We start from the raw sequence: 16075 nt of genomic DNA, 5'->3' as shown, positions 1-16075 counted from the left end.
TCGTTAGACTCACTACGTCAGAAGTCGCACCTCCTCTTCACTTCATTAAGGCAAGCAGAGCCACACACACTCCTTGCTTTTCCATAATTTATTAACGGTAACAATTACAGAAGATTCAATAATTGAAGGTGAGTTCATAGTTTACTTGAAAAAGACGCAGCTGTCTTTAGCTTTCCAGTCCGTTGCTCGCTGTAGCTAATACAACACGATATTTAGCCTCCGAAACAGCGCCTATCAATCGAGTCGAGGCGACGCTCGAATCGCCAAATATGGCGCTCATACAGACGGCATTCATTTGGGTGGCATATGCTGTTGCCGTAGCTCTTGTAGCTCTCATAGCTGCGATATTTACCTACACATATCAAACGCCGAGAGACAGATCAGCCCTGGTCTCAACTATCACAATCATAACCTTAACGTCCTTACTGGCAACGGTCCTTCTACTCTCTGTCGATATTGCTTTGGTCAGCTCTACGAATTCTGTTAAGCTTGGAGCCAAGAAGGATTGGGCGACTCCAGACACAGTGAAGAACATATTGTACACACTCGAGATTGTGTACTACACCCTCTATAGCTTGGACGCTCTCCTCTGTCTCTTGGTGGTCCCCTTCACATATTTCTTCTATGAAGAATATGATGATGTCGAGGCTGAAGAAGGCACTCAAACCTTCTCTCAAAGGTTTATGGGAGCATTGAAATACACCCTGATCTTCGTTGTCCTTGTGGTCATTATCTTCCTCGTTGGCTTTTTCGTGCCCGTTGCCTGGAACCGCAATGGATCTCATCATGAGTGGAACGACTTCGACTATTTCAAGGGTCTATTGTCTGAGAACCACGGCGAACGAGCTCTAACCTTTGCTCTTGGATTGCTCATTTGCTTGGGCACGTTGCTCTACATCTTATATACCGCAGCGGGACTCGCTCTTCTACCTATCTCTTTCATCAAATCAGCTCCTTCTATTAGCGCACCTCAATTATCAGAGACTACAGCATCGGCCTTGGAACAGAACCGAGAGAGACAACGCCAACTCGAGGGCCGTAATGCTGGCCGCGAAGATGGAATGCCGGCTAAAGATCAGAGAGAGCTAGAGGCATTGGTTCGTGAAGAGCGAACCCTTGTTCGTAGAGAGCGTCTTGCTGCAGAGGCTCGAGGCGATGGCAAGTCGTTCATTGTCAGAGCATGGACCAAACTTTGCGCTGTGTTCCGACCTCTGAAGCTGATTGGAGGCATTCTTCTTCTCCTGCTTGCAATCGTACTTTGGGTGTCAATGTTGATCACTGGCATTGATAAAGCGACGAACTCGGTCTGCAAACAGCATTGTGGATATATCTTGGGCAGGTAAGTGAAATCAACCTCAAAGTCGACCTTGGATACTAATCTCCTCCAGCATCAACGTTTTCCAACCTGTGAACTGGCTCTTTGTGCAGACATCAAGGGTCTTCCCCATCGATTATGCAATCATGGCTTTGCTGGTGCTATTCTTCTTCAGCAGCTCTGTGGCTGGAATTGCGACTATTGGAATCCGCTTCTTGTGGATCAAGATCTTTGAGATTCGCAAGGGCCATACCACGCCTCAAGCTCTTCTCATGGCGACAGTGATGTTGACTTTGATTATGCTTGCAATCAACTACTCGGTTGCCATGATTGTTGCTCCACAATATGCTATTTACGGAGCCCAGACGTTTTGCAGCAACCCAACTCGATTCCCTGGTGACCAGCCCAATTGCTCAAAGCATCCCGAACTGGTTAAACCATGCTCTGAGCTATCTACCGATGGCGGATCCAAGAATGTCTGCACTCCCAGTGTCGTTTCCACGTTCCTTAATCGAGTAACGGCCAACTTCCCAGTCTTTGGCGCTCTGGCTTTTTGGGCACAGTTCGCCTTCCTTGCTGTGTTCTTGATTGTCTTCCTCACGTCGCTATTCCGAACGCCAAAGCTGGATCTTAGCCAACTTGACCAGGATGCCGAGGCCGACGAGGAGGAAGGCCTTCTTGCCAGCACGGGGAGAAGATTTGGCGCTACCTGGCAAGATATTCGTGGCAAGGCGAAGAAGACAACAACTTCAAATAATCATGATGACAATCAATAAATGGATGGTTCGCGGAGGACTAAATTGAGCGCTCTCTTTCACGTTGTCGTTTGTACAGTCTTGGATTTCTGCATGGTTCCGGCATGGGAGTAGGGAAGCAGGAGTCAGGATATACCACGCGGACTCCGAAAAAATGTTTATGTATACGAGTAGGATGTCAATCAAATTGTACGAGCGTTGCATTATAATGATTTTCGCCCATTTTCGCAACTCTTGTCGAGTCGTGAAGAGATGTCTATCCTTAATTCATTTTCTTATACTTCGTCCATTTATGCATCTTCTCCTCATACCCAACATCAGGTCCCATATGACCCTCCTTCCAACAATTCGCACAATAGAGATCTCCACCACAACCGATACACTTCACAGTAGCATCGTCTTGACAAATGATACACCATGTATCGACCTCCTCGTCTGTGTATTTCTTCATGACCCCATTCACAGGCTTATCCGACGGCTTGAAAGTCGGCGCAGATGGAAGCCCAAGCGAATCCGTAGCCCCAAGTCCTCTCAGAGCCGCCATTCGTGCAGTGATGTCTGATTCGAAATCTAGAGAGTTCTTGCTGGTTTCTGGATCTACTGAAAGATCCGGGAGCTTCGTGGGAGCTGATGGGAGTGAAAGCGTACTTTCTTCTTCATCTTTCTCTGTTGGTGCACCTGGAGAGTTTCCTTGATCTTCCCTCTCTGCGGCCTTCTCAAGGTTCACTTCATCGAGTAATCTGGCTACAATATCTTGTGCTTCACGTGATTCGTCTTCAAGCTTCGAACCATGCTTTGTGTCCTTGGCTTGTGGCTCGCCGTCATCCAGTGCAAAGGCCGACATGTCAAGATCTCGGATTAAGTACTCTTTGTCCGGCTTCTTGTCTCCCGGTCTTGATGCTTCTCCTGCCTCTTCATCGTCCTTGGAGCTAGGCTCAGCTTTTTCACTGGGTAGGGCATTCTTGGCTTCATTCAGAAGCTTCTGAATGTCAGCTGGGTCGTCAGGATTCAGAGTCCATTGGTCCTCTGGACCAAGATCAGCTAAAAGCTCATCGAGGGTCTTGTCGTCTATGTCCGTTGGGTGTCTAAGAGGATCTGACTCTGGTTCGTCTAATGGAGTAGATGGAAAGGCCGAGGCTTCTGAATTGCTCCGTATTGCCGTTGTCGGTTTGGGTGCTGGAGACGGAGATGCAGAGCCATTTCGAAGGCTTCTTAATCGTGCTGAGAGATCGGATTCAGGGGTTTCCTTCTTTGCAGTGTCTGTCAAAGGTCTGGGTCTAGCAAGGGCTCAGCATGTGAAGTGACGTATAGAAGGCGAGGCCTGGGCATACTTGGATGGATCAAGTTGAATATTTGATTTTTTGAGGGCATTTAGTCGCGCAAGAAGATCATCATCATAACTTGGGAGACCACTCATTTTGAAGGATTATGGTGGGATTCAAGAGGAAGATCAAGTATCATGCATTGTTTCTCAGCCTAGTCACTAGCCGAAGGCTATTGTCCTGCGAGGCTGCGTCTCAGCCTCGTGCGCTTTATATCTACATAATATCCAGGTAGTTTCCTGACTACGTGTCCAACCTCGTGTAGCATCCTGAAGTTGCAATCTGCCAGAGAGTATGGGCCTCAAGCAATACAGTCTCGCAGATTACGCCTATATCATGAGCTGAAGGTTGACTTCTTTCGTAAAATGATATTCATCTCAACGGTCCTAAAATTCAGATATTCCAGTCAGCAACTGAGTCAAAGAAGAGGATTCATTCATGAAAAATACTGGATGCTAATTCAGAGAGAAGATTATTGTTTCATCAGGGGCCCAGCGTGAAGACAGAAGCACAACATACCGAAGTACGAAGGCTAAAATCAACCACTAGGTTCAGACTAAGGATGACGATACGATTGGTTTTCATCATGTAGTTTTTGAAACAGATTGAGACAAGAGATTGGACATACCAGTGACATGCAGACTCGAATGTATACTCCTTCTGTGGCAGGAGACCAGCGCTGCGTGATTATAGTTGCAGAGTTGAAAGGTTATATTCCTCCCAGCTCCTTCAATCCTCGTAAGTGATCCGTCTTCTCTGCGCTGGATGCGAAGGAGCCATATTCGAACTACCCTCATCATAGTCCAAGCTTCCGAGTCCTTGCTCTACAACATCCCAAGTCCTCTTTCTCAAGTCAGGCTTGACTACCTCCTTATAGTAACCTCGTTGTTTGCCACGGTCTGCCTTCTTGGCTTTCGATTTCGAGAATGGGCGTCTGTTCTTATTTGAAGATTGGGAAGTGGGCGTGGGAGCATCGGACGTGGTGTTGTCTCCAACCTCGCCATCTTCCATCTCACGGTCCCCAAGTATTGGCTTTACTGCCAGGTCGCTATTGCTCTTTTCGGGTTGTACAGGTCCGATCATGGGAGCTGCAGCTTCAATATGGATCTCGTCATCTTTCGCTTCTGCCGCATGTCGTCGTTCGCGCAGTAGAGCTTGAATCTCGGAGTGCCTGAAGATGGCAATTTGCTGATCGGTCAAGGTACGCTTTACACCATCTTCGTAGTAGCCAATACCGTCGTCTTCTTCTTCTCCATTTTCCACGTAGTGCTCATCATCAACGGGACCAAGAAAGTGCTGCGCAAAGTAGTCGGCTGCGCTCGAAGAGAAATGCGTCGCGTGGAAAGAGGCGAGTTCCTCCTGTGAACTGTTAGTTGTAGAAGGAGGTAGTTGGATTCGTAGGCTTACAGAAGAGACAACTGGCGCAGCCATGCTGAAGGCGTGCGATGTGGTCACAAGGTAAGATGGTTTAAGAGTGTCACATATTGTGGTGTGGTTGGCAAAAGAGAATTGGTGATGTTCAGCAAGTAGAAATTTATACGGCGACCAACAAATCTCGAGATCGCGAAGTCACCTGGTGGATATTTATTTGCCCCAGAGTAGGTACGGTAGAAATTGAGATATAAGATGATATTGTTCCTGAACCTTCAAGATAATAGAAGATCGAAAGGTAGGCTTTTCGAGATTCGAGATAAATAAGAGGTTAAATCGTTCTTACTTTCATCTTTCAAATTTTAAGTCGCTCTTCGGACTTAGCCTACTTATATTGTCCCACCAAATCTGGGACAATATTATCTTACATTCCATTTGTTATGGTACGGGTGACTTCTGGACTTTGACGAAACGAATTGCTTTACTGTGAGAAAATAACGGAAGAGATTTGATAATGATGGGCTGTGAAAAATCCATGGTGCGCTGCAAATCTCAGCCTCGGCGGCTTCAAATGATCATCCACCACTATCGACGATCTGCCGCCAACCCCCTCTCGGACCATTGTATGCTTTTCACCATGCCAGTTATGTACTTAAAAGCTCACTCTGCCAGTGCAGATATGATGCCAAGTGCCTCGGCTTGAACAATACTGCTCAAGCTAAAGTGGAGCTCTCTACGGATATTTCACATCTCGTTATGAAGATGCTGCTCAAGTTCTGGATTCAAAGTTGTTTGCCTGTTCTTTACTCGAATGTACGAAGTAGTTCAAAATGAAGATATCTTATTTGTTGGTCTTCACTCTTACTCAAGTTGTTCTCTCGAATCCAACACCTACTCAGCCAGAACGACTTGCAGAGAGACAACTTCTTGACCTACCATCCAAGATTACAGATCAATCTCAGATCGAATCTATTGCAGCTGGCCTAGAATCTGATGCTGCCATTCTTGGGGCTGCTGCTTCGATCTTGATCGACGTGTTGGAAGCAATAGTACCATCTCCGGTTCCAGCCGCGATCCCAGATGCCATCTCGAGCGTTGCAAGTGTTTATGCAGCACATCCGACCGACTTCGTAGTCAATGCCTTGGACTTTATCCTTGACGGATTGGTACCCAGTGATATCACAAACCTTGTGACTACAGAAGGCTCCGAGGAAAATTCCAGCAGCAATAACAATCCCCTCTCCCCAAGTCCAGCTGTCTACCCTCAGAAAAGTGCAGGAGACGCTCCATACTCGTTGGATGAGAATAGCTTGAGATCTGCGATATACATACCAAGCAATTTTACTTATGGCGAGATACCGGCTGTACTGCTTGTTTCAGGAACGGGAGCTCTCGCAGGAGGTAACTTTGGGCCAAACTTTGGCAAAGAGTTCCAAGGTTCAGACTATGCAGACCCAGTGTACATCAACATTCCAGGCAAGCAGTTGGCCGATCTTCAAATTGGTTAGTTTCTCAACCTTTGCTCTCATAGCATATGCTAATGCAGAGTAGAAGCTGAATATGTGGCGTACGCGGTCAACTACATATCAGCCATCTCAGACAACAAGAACGTATCTGTACTTTCTTGGTCAGCAGGTTCCTCGATCTCACAATGGGCTGTGACTTACTGGCCTTCCACAAGGTCTGTCATATCAGATTTCATACCCATCAGTGGTGATCTGCACGGGACTGAGACTGCCTACTTTTTGTGCCCAGGATTCCCTAGACTGCCATGTGCTCCCGCTATTCTTCAGGTACATCTTCCTTCACCTCCTGGGCACATTGGCTAACATACTTGAAGCAAGAATACAACTCCACCTTCGTCGCAACCCTAAGAAACGCTGGCGGAAGCTCCGCATATGTACCTACCACAAGTGTATATAGCATCTTCGACGAAATCATACAGCCTCAGGAGAACACCGGTGCTTCGGCTTATGTGTTCGACGAAAGAAAAGTTGGCGTCTCGAACACTGAATTGCAAAATGCATGTACTGTTGCTCAACCTGGCGGGACCTTGTATACGCATGAGGGTGTTTTGTACAACGCGCTGGCGTTTGCACTTGCAAAAGACGCTTTGATCCACGACGGTCCTGGGGATCTCAGCAGAGTTGATGTTGTTGCTGAATGTCAGAAAATCGTCATTAGCGGGCTGAGCCTGACAGATGTCTTGGCCACAGAGGCCATTGTGGTAGAGCTGGTATTTGGAGCATTGACATATCCCGATAAAGTCCTCAGTGAGCCTGCCATTGCAAGTTATGCGCAGACAGACGTGCCTGCATGATAGAAGAGGATCTGGATTTTGGGTATCTGGCGCTATAGTGTATAAATGGAAGACTTTTCTGTTCATTTCCTCGAACGCCTACCAAAATGCCTCGGACCTATCGTAACAATGCGAAAGATGGTCTCACAAGCAAGCAGATCATCCCACAAGAAATATATGAAACCACGTGCAATTCAGAGTCCACTACCTCTCAGCATCTCGAGAGCTTGCTTGAAAGCACCAACAACTTGAACATCTAGAGATCTAATTAGCTAGATACCCATGATTTATGTAGACAATACTCACATCTTCGTTGCTTTTCCGCCAAAGCCTCTTCGGCAAGGTCGACATATTTTTCACGGGTGCAAAGGCTAGCAAATAGTAAGGGATTGTGTATATGGAAAGGGAGTTAGCTTACCGTTTGGCAGCTCTGAGATTATCTCGGTTAGCAGCAGTGTCGGACCAGAATACAAATGACTGCTTGACAGTTAGTCTTTCACGAGAAACTTGCTATTAGGCCTCACCTGAGCTAATTTGTCGAAGTCGTCCAGAAGGCTCGTCTCGTCGGCGTCGACCTGCTTGAGATCTGCCCTGTATCGGCGTCGAAAGTCTTCCCAGTCAAATGGCGGTAAGGTCGAAACGTCGAATTGATTTGCTCCATCGACCGGCTGTTCGTGATATCCACTTGACTGTGACGAGTATCCCTTGTGGGCATGTCCATTTGGTTGATGCCCGTTTGAAACTTGACTCTCGGTCTCATTCATGGCAGTGTCACTACTGAGTGAAGGCGACGTAGACGGGACTTTGATGGTATCATCAGCCCTCTCCATGTTCTCTGGTACGGCTGTAGCGTTTTCATTGCTCTTCTTCTCCCTATTCGCACCATTGGGCAAAGGCGTTCTGGTCCGTGACAGCTTCTCAACAGCCATATTACGTCTTGAGGGTGTGGAAGGCGGCGATTTGGGTGTTGAAGACATGATGAACGTTGTTTAATGCACGATTGGGTTGATTTGAGTTCCAGTAGCAAGTGTATCCAGCTTACTGTTTGGGAAGGAGGAAGAAGGTCATCTGGGAAGCGCGACTGACATGCGCGTATCCACGTGATACTCTGATAAGCAAGCGAGCCCGATAAGGCTTTGGAAGTCCGACGATGATTCGGTGGGTTGCCCTCGAGATCCAGCCTCGCCAACTACAAAGCAATGCCAAACATTCACAACATGGCCTGCCTATAAGACTTGCCTACCTCTCCCCGCCTATTCATACGTTGCGACATGCATCAAACTGACAACTCAACGACTGCCACATTCAATATTCCTTCTTCGAGACAACAGCATTCCTTTGGTCGAAGACAGGCCCCAGCGGCCTCGTCATAAGTCTCTACGACATGCAGTGTGACATATGCTTTCGAGGTGTTGGACAGGGCGAGAAGAAAATACACTTCCTGTGTCCGACTGATGCGCGCAACTTGTTATATGTTTCCAGAATACAAAACGCTCAAGTCCTGCTCGAAAACGATGCCCTAGACCAACAAATAAACTCCCTACTCTCTGCAGAGCCCAACGATGATGCTTCAAAGACCCCTCGGCAGGCTACAGCAGACCTGATATCTGGAGTTCAGGCGGAGAAGGAGCAGTCTGTGGACAGGACACAGCAAATCATCACTCAGGCTGATGAGCTACGGGCAAAGGTTGAGAGTGCCAGAGAAGAGTTGATCAAGAAGAAGGCACATATATCTCGCAGAAAGTCCGACCTAGCATCTGTAACAAATGGCCTTGACGCTCGAAGGACCCGTCAAATCGAAGATGTAGAGAAGGGTATTCGTATGACCAGATTCAAGTGGAATCAAGGACATGCAACGACTGCCTCTTCAAGAGCCTTCTTGTGCGGTGAGGCTGCCAAATTATATGGCCTCAAGAAAGTCAGGAAAGTCCATGGTGGCCCAGATGAGTATAGAATTGGTGGTGTAGGTATTGTTGACTTGAGAGCTATGAATAGTGAGTTCTACTTCTTCTTGGCAGGGAGATGATGCTAATTATATAATAGCTGCAAGTCCCGCGCAAATTTCTACAGCTCTCTCTCATGTTGTACACCTTTTGATGCTCTCAACACACTATTTAGCTGTTCGTCTGCCTGCTGAAATAACTCTGCCACATCGAGATTATCCTCTTCCAACCATATTCGCTCTTCCTTCTTCTTACAAGCATGGAGATGTACCCTTTCCAGGTTCCACTCCAACACCTTCGTCCAACAATAGTCCAACAGCCTCGAAACATGCCGAACAGCCCAGACAACCACATCCTCGACCTCTTTTTATTAAGAAGCCTCTACCCATCCTCGCATCGGAAGATCCATCCGGCTATGGTCTCTTCCTCGAAGGAGTCACACTACTCGCTTATGATATAGCCTGGCTCTGCAAGAGTCAAGGAGTCTCCGTAGGAGAAGAAGGAAGCTTCGAAGATGTCTGCAATATCGGGAAGAACCTCTACAATCTTCTAATTGATTCTCGACCTCGTCCGTCACCAGCGAGTCGCACACCTTCTACCCAAACTACACCAACGAAAGGGGGACGAGACACAGAGACTGATGGCGAGGGCAAGAAAGAGCCACCTACATCCATCATAGGAAAGTATTCCCATGGGACAGCACACTCGTTTCTGGGAGGAGCAGAAGGCACCGATTTTATTCGTAGCTGGAAACTTCTCAAACCTACCAGCATAGCCGACAAGCTTAAATCGAAACTTCTTAGCGAAGTAGCGAACGCCGAATGGGAAGTTCTAGACGAGAATGCATGGGCAGTAGACGACGAAATGGGTGACGATGGCGTCGTTGTTGGCGCCCGTAAAGAGGTAGCAGAGAGAGACAGAGGGCCAAGTCAAGTTGGAATGCAGAGTTTCATCAGTATGCGGACCGTAATGGACGCGGTAGAAATGGTTGGTGATGGAGAGAGGAAACCAGGGACGAGTGGTTGGACGAGGTTGAAACCTAGGTGATAATTTCATCGAATTGCATATTTTGGGCGCCAGGAAGGTTATCAGGTTGGAGTTTAAGCATTTGCACCATTTACATGTCGACTTAGAGGCTAGCAGTATCATTCTGGATAGATTGGGATTATTAGATCTGTAAAATATTATTTCTCAACCCCGACCAATACTATGTCGAAGATCAGACGAAACCCAATCTGTAACCACCTCACTATTTCGCCTCAAATTACCCAACACCAAAACCCCAGAGCAGCCAAACCCACCCCAGCGTCAAGAGGCTCTTCGACAGCTCTCCACGTTGTCAGGGATCAGGAGGTCGCATGGTTGGATGTTGGATTGTGGTCGCGGGCGGCCCGCAGGAACCACGAACCAGATCCTCGGGTCTGGTCCCAGGATATCTCTCCACGTTTTCCTTCCCGCTTGGAATGTTGGAAGTTTCATATTTCGCAAAAAAGTTAATTGGGACGACGAACCGCCTGTTTATGCGAGACGTGAGGGAAGCTTTAGATGGGATGGTGTTTGGGGGTTCATGCGGTTGGGGTTTTTGTTCATGGGGGTGGGAGCCTCATTGACGACGCGTGGGTGGTCGGTGTGGAATTTGTTGGATTTGGGAGGTTTCTGGCTGGAGAGAAGGGGTTTGGAATATCTGGATTTGTATCGTGGTTGTGTTTGTATGGCCGAGAATGATGCAGGATGGAATTGAGGTAGTGTACAACGGCAAGGCCTATGGTCACTCACCTTCTGTCGACCTCATTGAGGCAAGGATTGGTGTATATTGGTCCCAAAACTTGGTAATGTGAAGCTGCTTTCAGTTAGCTACCATGTTACTGAATGTTGAGCAAGTCCTGCATGTCCTGTCTGACCAAGCCTTACCGCCGAGTTTTGTTATGCTTGATGCTCTCTGCAGAAGTACACTCATGCATCTTAGATATCTTTCCTTTTTTTCGCATCCAACACAATATTTACACAAGAGTCACATTAACGCTAGCTTACAACAAAGTCGACGACATAATCGTGTCCCCATGATCTCTGAGAGTGTCCTTTACGCTCGCACTCAAGCGCGGATATCTATATTTGAGATTAAGGTTGAGGCTTAAATTAAAGTGAGTGGTGGCTTGTAACAGAGTCGATCAATACATCTCCCGTGTATGCACGCGCGGCTGTGGTTATTGCGTGGTGAGACTGTGTTGAGATCCAAAGAGACATGCTGAATCTCATGTCGGTAGATATCCATCTAAATCAAGCCCAGGGTCTGAGGCATATATTCTTGTAGATGAACACAGTGACTGTCAAGTGACAGTGGATTCTTTTCTTTGCGGGAATAAATAGAAATACGATCGAGGTCTACGAAGGTAAGCTTCATCATGAATGAGACCATGATTCATGCTGAAATTCATCTCAACCGAGGCCACGACTCAAGCACAACAACACCAGAACAACCCAATAACAAACCAAACAAACCCATAACCAGTCATCAAAATAACCACCCTCAACCTCAAACTCGCACGCTCCTCCGGCTCACTCAAAGAACAATGAAACCACACAGCCAAGACACAGATCAACAATAGCCGCCAACCCAGCAAATCACCATCGCAGCCTCCCTCCCACAACTCTAACTCAAATCCCATCTCATCCCGGCACTTAACCATTCAGCTCCCCCATCGCGTATAAACATTTCCAAGGCTGAATCAATTGGTACCGAAAAGTTTCGCGGGACCTTCTCGACGACCACTGCCGCCAGAAGAGAAACAACAAACAATGATGGATTGCTGACATGAGAGAAAACTTGGCCGTGAGCTGGCCTGGTCTACCTGCCAACAAGTTTAAAACTATCCAATACCACGGAAGAAAGGAGGATTCCTTGATTTTGGCCTGGTCGTGGCCTGCACGAGCAAGAAAAACCCTTCACATGAAAAACAAAGAGAGGAAAAAGCTCGAGAGAGTGTTGCGTCGAGTCAGAAACGACCAACAAAAAGACCAAAAGGAATCCTCCGCAATCGCTCTCTCCACCTGTCTCCATCGACCACGACAACGCTCACTCACTGCGAACGAACAAACGTCAAGGCCTCGTAAGGCTCAGCGGCATGCAGCAGCGTGATAAACACCAGCCCTGCTGCACCGCGATATCGTAATCCGGCTCCATCCATCGATCATCATCATCTGCAGGTCCCAGGAACAAGAACAAGGGAGAAAAAACAGGATTCAGGAACGACGTGTTCATCACCAAAAACAACAAACCGTCCTTACCTCCGAAGCACCAATCGAAACAAATGCTCTCCCTCCATCACTGCACAACTTTTTTAGACCTGCAGCATAAAATCTCTATCCCCGACCGACATTCGGCGGCTTTCTCCCAGCGCACTGCAGTTCAGATCACAATTCCATAATCCACTCTTCGCCCCGAGTTATGGACAGCATAATTCGCGCACAATTCTTCTTTTCGTGTACACAAGCCCTCCACACACAGTCATCTCCGCAACCGAGGCAACCTCTCATACGTGAACTTGTGCGACACACGCGTCCAACAAGTCCAGACCATCCGATCACCACTGTTGATTTCTTCTAGCTTTCCTCGATCTCCTAGTGCGAGATCCTGTATGGCCTTTCTCTCGATGTCAGACCCGCACGCATCGCCAGTGGAGAGATTGGCCCGTTGATGCGCTCGGGATATTACTCGAAACGACGTCGCAGTCAAAAGCTTGGTGGCAAGCTAGAAGTAGCCGGCACTTGACTAAGATTCGATGGAGATGGAGGGAGGAAAAAGAGATGGGGTTCATTTTACTGGATGATGAGGATGTGACGAAGCCATTCCATTCTGATTTTATTTGATTCTTTTCTTTGAAATAAACATTTACCCTGGACTGGCGACTGTGACTGTGATGAAGATAATTTTGGTAAAAATAATCTTGTGTAAAAATCCTTCCTTACGTCGTGACTCGGAAGGATGGCGTTCTGACTGACACTGCCGCCGAAGTACAGCAGGATAAGCATTAGACAATCCCTCCTCATGTTGTGCATCGATGTTTCTGTTTCTGATCTTTTGATTCTCCGCTCTCTCTCGACCCTCGAAACAGAAGAACGATTATCCTTTTTCCACGCGAACAATCATGAAACAAACTCTCGCGGTCAGACAATAAAAAACCCTCGTGTTTTCCATCTCGTGTCTTTTTAACCTTGGGCCAAAGCCCGGCCGCCAGCCAGCACGCCTGAATCTTGTCGGCCCTCTCGACGAGGATATTGTCCTATTGTCCACCCACGGCCGGAAGTCCGACCCACGATTTTTCCCAGATTTTACGGCGTGCAGATTTTACCCCTGGCGTAGCGTCCCCACTAACCGAGCCCCCTGTCCACTCACTACGGTCCCCTTGCGCCAAATTGGCAGCCGGTCGTCAGGTACGCGCATCTGAGTGGATCCTTTCCCTGTCTCCACGTCTAATGAGCGTGGTTCATCTCAATTACAGCCCCTGTCCAACACCTACCACGCTGGGCTCGCTCCCCCGTTCTCAAATTAATGCTTCGCTCATCCACCACCAGAACACTCTGCGGGCAGGCCCCAGCCAGTGCAGGGACACCCACCACCAGTGCACCACACGGCACCACTCACACATTACTCTCACAATGGAAGATGAGTGAACTGGGGCCGACGGCTGGCTTGGAAACTGGATGGGCCACCAGACCCATCGCGTACTCTTACTGTACCGTGCTGTGCTGTACTTCAGCGGCCCAAGCCCCCGTTTCCCTTTTCTGCTTCTTTTCTTCTTCCCTCTCTTGCACCACCCTTCCACTTCCATCGCTGCCCCCCAGACGAGAGGACCCAAGGTCGCCGTTGAACACCTTCCTTCAGTTCATATCACTCCTTTGACAACCCACTACAACCATTGAGCAATACATCGCTCTCCCACACTCATTATCAACTATCAAATCAACGGCCTCCTTTTCTACCTCACGACTCGATTTCTGTGTATATCGACTCCGATCCCGATTCACGAAACAAGAAATAAGACACACGTATTCACAGTAACGATTGGACCTTATTGTTAAATATATATACATAACATAAACTATCATCGTCATCATCCAATATGCGTTACTCAACAACATCTGGAATGGTTCTGGCCGCGCTCTGCGTTGGTGAAGCCGTGGCTGGTCCGGCTCATGCTCATGCCCACCTCCACAAGAAGGCGCACGAGAAGAAAGAGTAAGCTTGATATCATCGAAACAATTGTTTAATCCATACTAACATGAATGAAAGTGTCGACTGGGCTGCTCTCGATTGGAACGACATGGGCATCGACTGGTCTTCTGCCTGGGCTGCTGGACAACACACCTCGACATCCGCCGCTGTCGTCGCAGCCACTGAAGCTCCCGTCGCAACGACTACCGCTGCCGCCGTCGTAGCTGCCACTAGCAGTGCTACTTCTGCCCAAGCTACCACCACTTCGATATCTGGCACTTCATCTTCCAGCCTGACAACTCTTTGGGATGATTTGGTTGGTCTTGCCAACGACTTGACCGAGTTCGGATCTGCAGTTACTACTTCCAGCGGCTCAGAAGTCTCTTATATTGGAAACATTGGTTCACCCCAAGGATCAAACATGCTCAAAGTCGATTCACGAACTGGCTATGACTACACCAACGAGTTCATCAATACTTCTGGCGAGACAATGACCGTTGTCCTCTGGAACAAGGCCTATAGCAAGACCGGCGCTGTGGATGACGCAGAAGCCAACCTCGGATCATGTGTTGCTCCCGTTACACCTATCCTCACCTTCGCTCTCGCCGCCGGAGAAAGCCAGATTGTTGCTTTCCAAGAGAACTCTCAGATTGGATGGGCCCAGGCTGTCAGTGACATTGCCGAGTCCGGAGCGTTCGCCACTACTTGGGGCGAGGCCAACTTCGTCAGCACTGGCTGTGGATATGATGTCTCTGCTATCATGAACCCCAACAACAACAACTACGACATGACCATCACCAGCACCGAGGCAGCAGACTGCACTTCCTCAAGAACCGAGAACATGTGGCTGACTGCCTCCGACCCCGTTGGAAACAGCGATGGATCTTGCTACATTGCCCAAGGCACGGCAACGATGACCACACAGATGGGTGGTACCGTCTAATAGACGGAAAATTTAGGAGTAAGGTGGGAGGGTGTTGAGGTGTTGTAAATTCGAGATATTCTTGTTGGTACATAGTAATCTTGAATGTTAAATTGAACCTTAAACTTAAAGCAAGAGTGCACTGCACCTTGTAGGATGAGCAAGTGACTTCAGCCTAATAATACACGCTCAATATGAATGCGACAGTGCCTTGCACGTGCATGACGCAAGAAGCTCGATGTTTTGAGAATCATATGTTTGATATGCTGTGTTCTCCAAACCCTGTGTGCAGTTTCCTTTGGGTAAAGAGTCGAAGGGCGGATCTCAAGCGATGAAGTGCTGGAGTTAGCGACTTGCAGTGGACTTGTTCTGTTCGAGTTGCCCTCATTGATTCACATGCCGAACTCGTACGATGGTAGCCCTGTTTGGCAGCCTCTCGAATGGCCCAAGATCGTTGCATTCCAGACCCAGGCAAACAAATGCATGTGTGAATCATCGGATTTCCTTGCAGACCGATTAATTGTCGTAGCATTTTTCTCTTGCGGTGCTATTCTGCACAATGGAGACTGTTGACTATTCGTATTTCGAGTATTTATTGCTTGATCCGAAGACATGATTCCCAGCTTGTCCAGGGGTCGTAGTCCTATTGAGGCAGTCACGGTGTTAGTCACGACCAAGTCTTGAATGAAATCTTGCCTGAAATTAGGTGTCACCGAAAACCGCTCTACGATATTCCGACACTCATTTCTTTATAACTTGTATTCCTAAATTTCTAGCAGGTGGTAATTCGTGACCGTATTCGCTGTTCCTTGGTTCCGAGAGCGCCGGTGTAGGCTATTGTGCGTCGTTGCCACTCGTTCCTGGGTGACGGAATCTGCGGCCCGCTCCGAGATCTGGTACCACGGATATGTTTTCAACACTAGAGCTGGTGTTAGC

The 16075-nt window shown here is 48.0% G+C and overlaps 7 protein-coding genes across 7 annotated transcripts; 4 read left to right on the top strand and 3 right to left on the bottom strand.

Moving 5' to 3' along the window:
* The first annotated feature begins 65 nt into the window (after nucleotides 1–65).
* LY89DRAFT_703444 (uncharacterized protein) lies at nucleotides 66–2294 on the top strand. Its single transcript, XM_018217322.1, has 2 exons — nucleotides 66–1339; nucleotides 1389–2294. Exons 1-2 carry the CDS (start codon nucleotides 270–272, stop codon nucleotides 2089–2091), a joined length of 1773 nt encoding a protein of 590 aa, XP_018078683.1. The 5' UTR covers nucleotides 66–269; the 3' UTR covers nucleotides 2092–2294.
* Nucleotides 2226–3737, bottom strand: LY89DRAFT_18405 (uncharacterized protein). The gene is made up of 2 exons (XM_018205646.1): nucleotides 3402–3737; nucleotides 2226–3347 (listed from the first exon to the last, which is right to left on the bottom strand). Exons 1-2 carry the CDS (start codon nucleotides 3485–3487, stop codon nucleotides 2333–2335), a joined length of 1101 nt encoding a protein of 366 aa, XP_018078682.1. The 5' UTR covers nucleotides 3488–3737; the 3' UTR covers nucleotides 2226–2332.
* Nucleotides 3738–4121: 384 nt separating this feature from the next.
* Nucleotides 4122–4823, bottom strand: LY89DRAFT_663076 (uncharacterized protein; the record flags this gene model as incomplete). Its single annotated transcript, XM_018212685.1, has 2 exons — nucleotides 4122–4751; nucleotides 4800–4823. 2 exons carry the CDS (start codon nucleotides 4821–4823, stop codon nucleotides 4122–4124), a joined length of 654 nt encoding a protein of 217 aa, XP_018078681.1.
* A 361-nt stretch (nucleotides 4824–5184) lies between these two features.
* Nucleotides 5185–7318, top strand: LY89DRAFT_18357 (alpha/beta-hydrolase). Its single transcript, XM_018205639.1, has 4 exons — nucleotides 5185–5386; nucleotides 5436–6266; nucleotides 6315–6556; nucleotides 6604–7318. Exons 2-4 carry the CDS (start codon nucleotides 5594–5596, stop codon nucleotides 7081–7083), a joined length of 1395 nt encoding a protein of 464 aa, XP_018078680.1. The 5' UTR covers nucleotides 5185–5386; nucleotides 5436–5593; the 3' UTR covers nucleotides 7084–7318.
* LY89DRAFT_550478 (uncharacterized protein) lies at nucleotides 7275–7694 on the bottom strand (the record flags this gene model as incomplete). Its single annotated transcript, XM_018208301.1, has 4 exons — nucleotides 7275–7318; nucleotides 7369–7433; nucleotides 7481–7539; nucleotides 7587–7694. Coding segments are annotated over 4 exons (276 nt in total), but the record flags the coding sequence as incomplete, so codon positions are not given.
* Nucleotides 7695–8446: 752 nt separating this feature from the next.
* LY89DRAFT_572096 (uncharacterized protein) lies at nucleotides 8447–10052 on the top strand (the record flags this gene model as incomplete). Its single annotated transcript, XM_018208624.1, has 2 exons — nucleotides 8447–9056; nucleotides 9106–10052. The coding sequence occupies 2 exons, from the start codon at nucleotides 8447–8449 to the stop codon at nucleotides 10050–10052; spliced, it is 1557 nt and encodes a 518-aa protein (XP_018078678.1).
* A 3963-nt stretch (nucleotides 10053–14015) lies between these two features.
* On the top strand, nucleotides 14016–15275 carry LY89DRAFT_17710 (uncharacterized protein). The gene is made up of 2 exons (XM_018205581.1): nucleotides 14016–14241; nucleotides 14296–15275. The coding sequence occupies exons 1-2, from the start codon at nucleotides 14126–14128 to the stop codon at nucleotides 15158–15160; spliced, it is 981 nt and encodes a 326-aa protein (XP_018078677.1). The 5' UTR covers nucleotides 14016–14125; the 3' UTR covers nucleotides 15161–15275.
* Nucleotides 15276–16075: the final 800 nt, after the last annotated feature.

This window comes from Mollisia scopiformis (assembly GCF_001500285.1).
Source record: "Mollisia scopiformis unplaced genomic scaffold LY89scaffold_1, whole genome shotgun sequence".
NCBI classification, from domain to species: Eukaryota; Fungi; Ascomycota; class Leotiomycetes; order Helotiales; family Mollisiaceae; genus Mollisia; species Mollisia scopiformis.
This window is presented reverse-complemented; position numbering and strand designations above follow the sequence as displayed.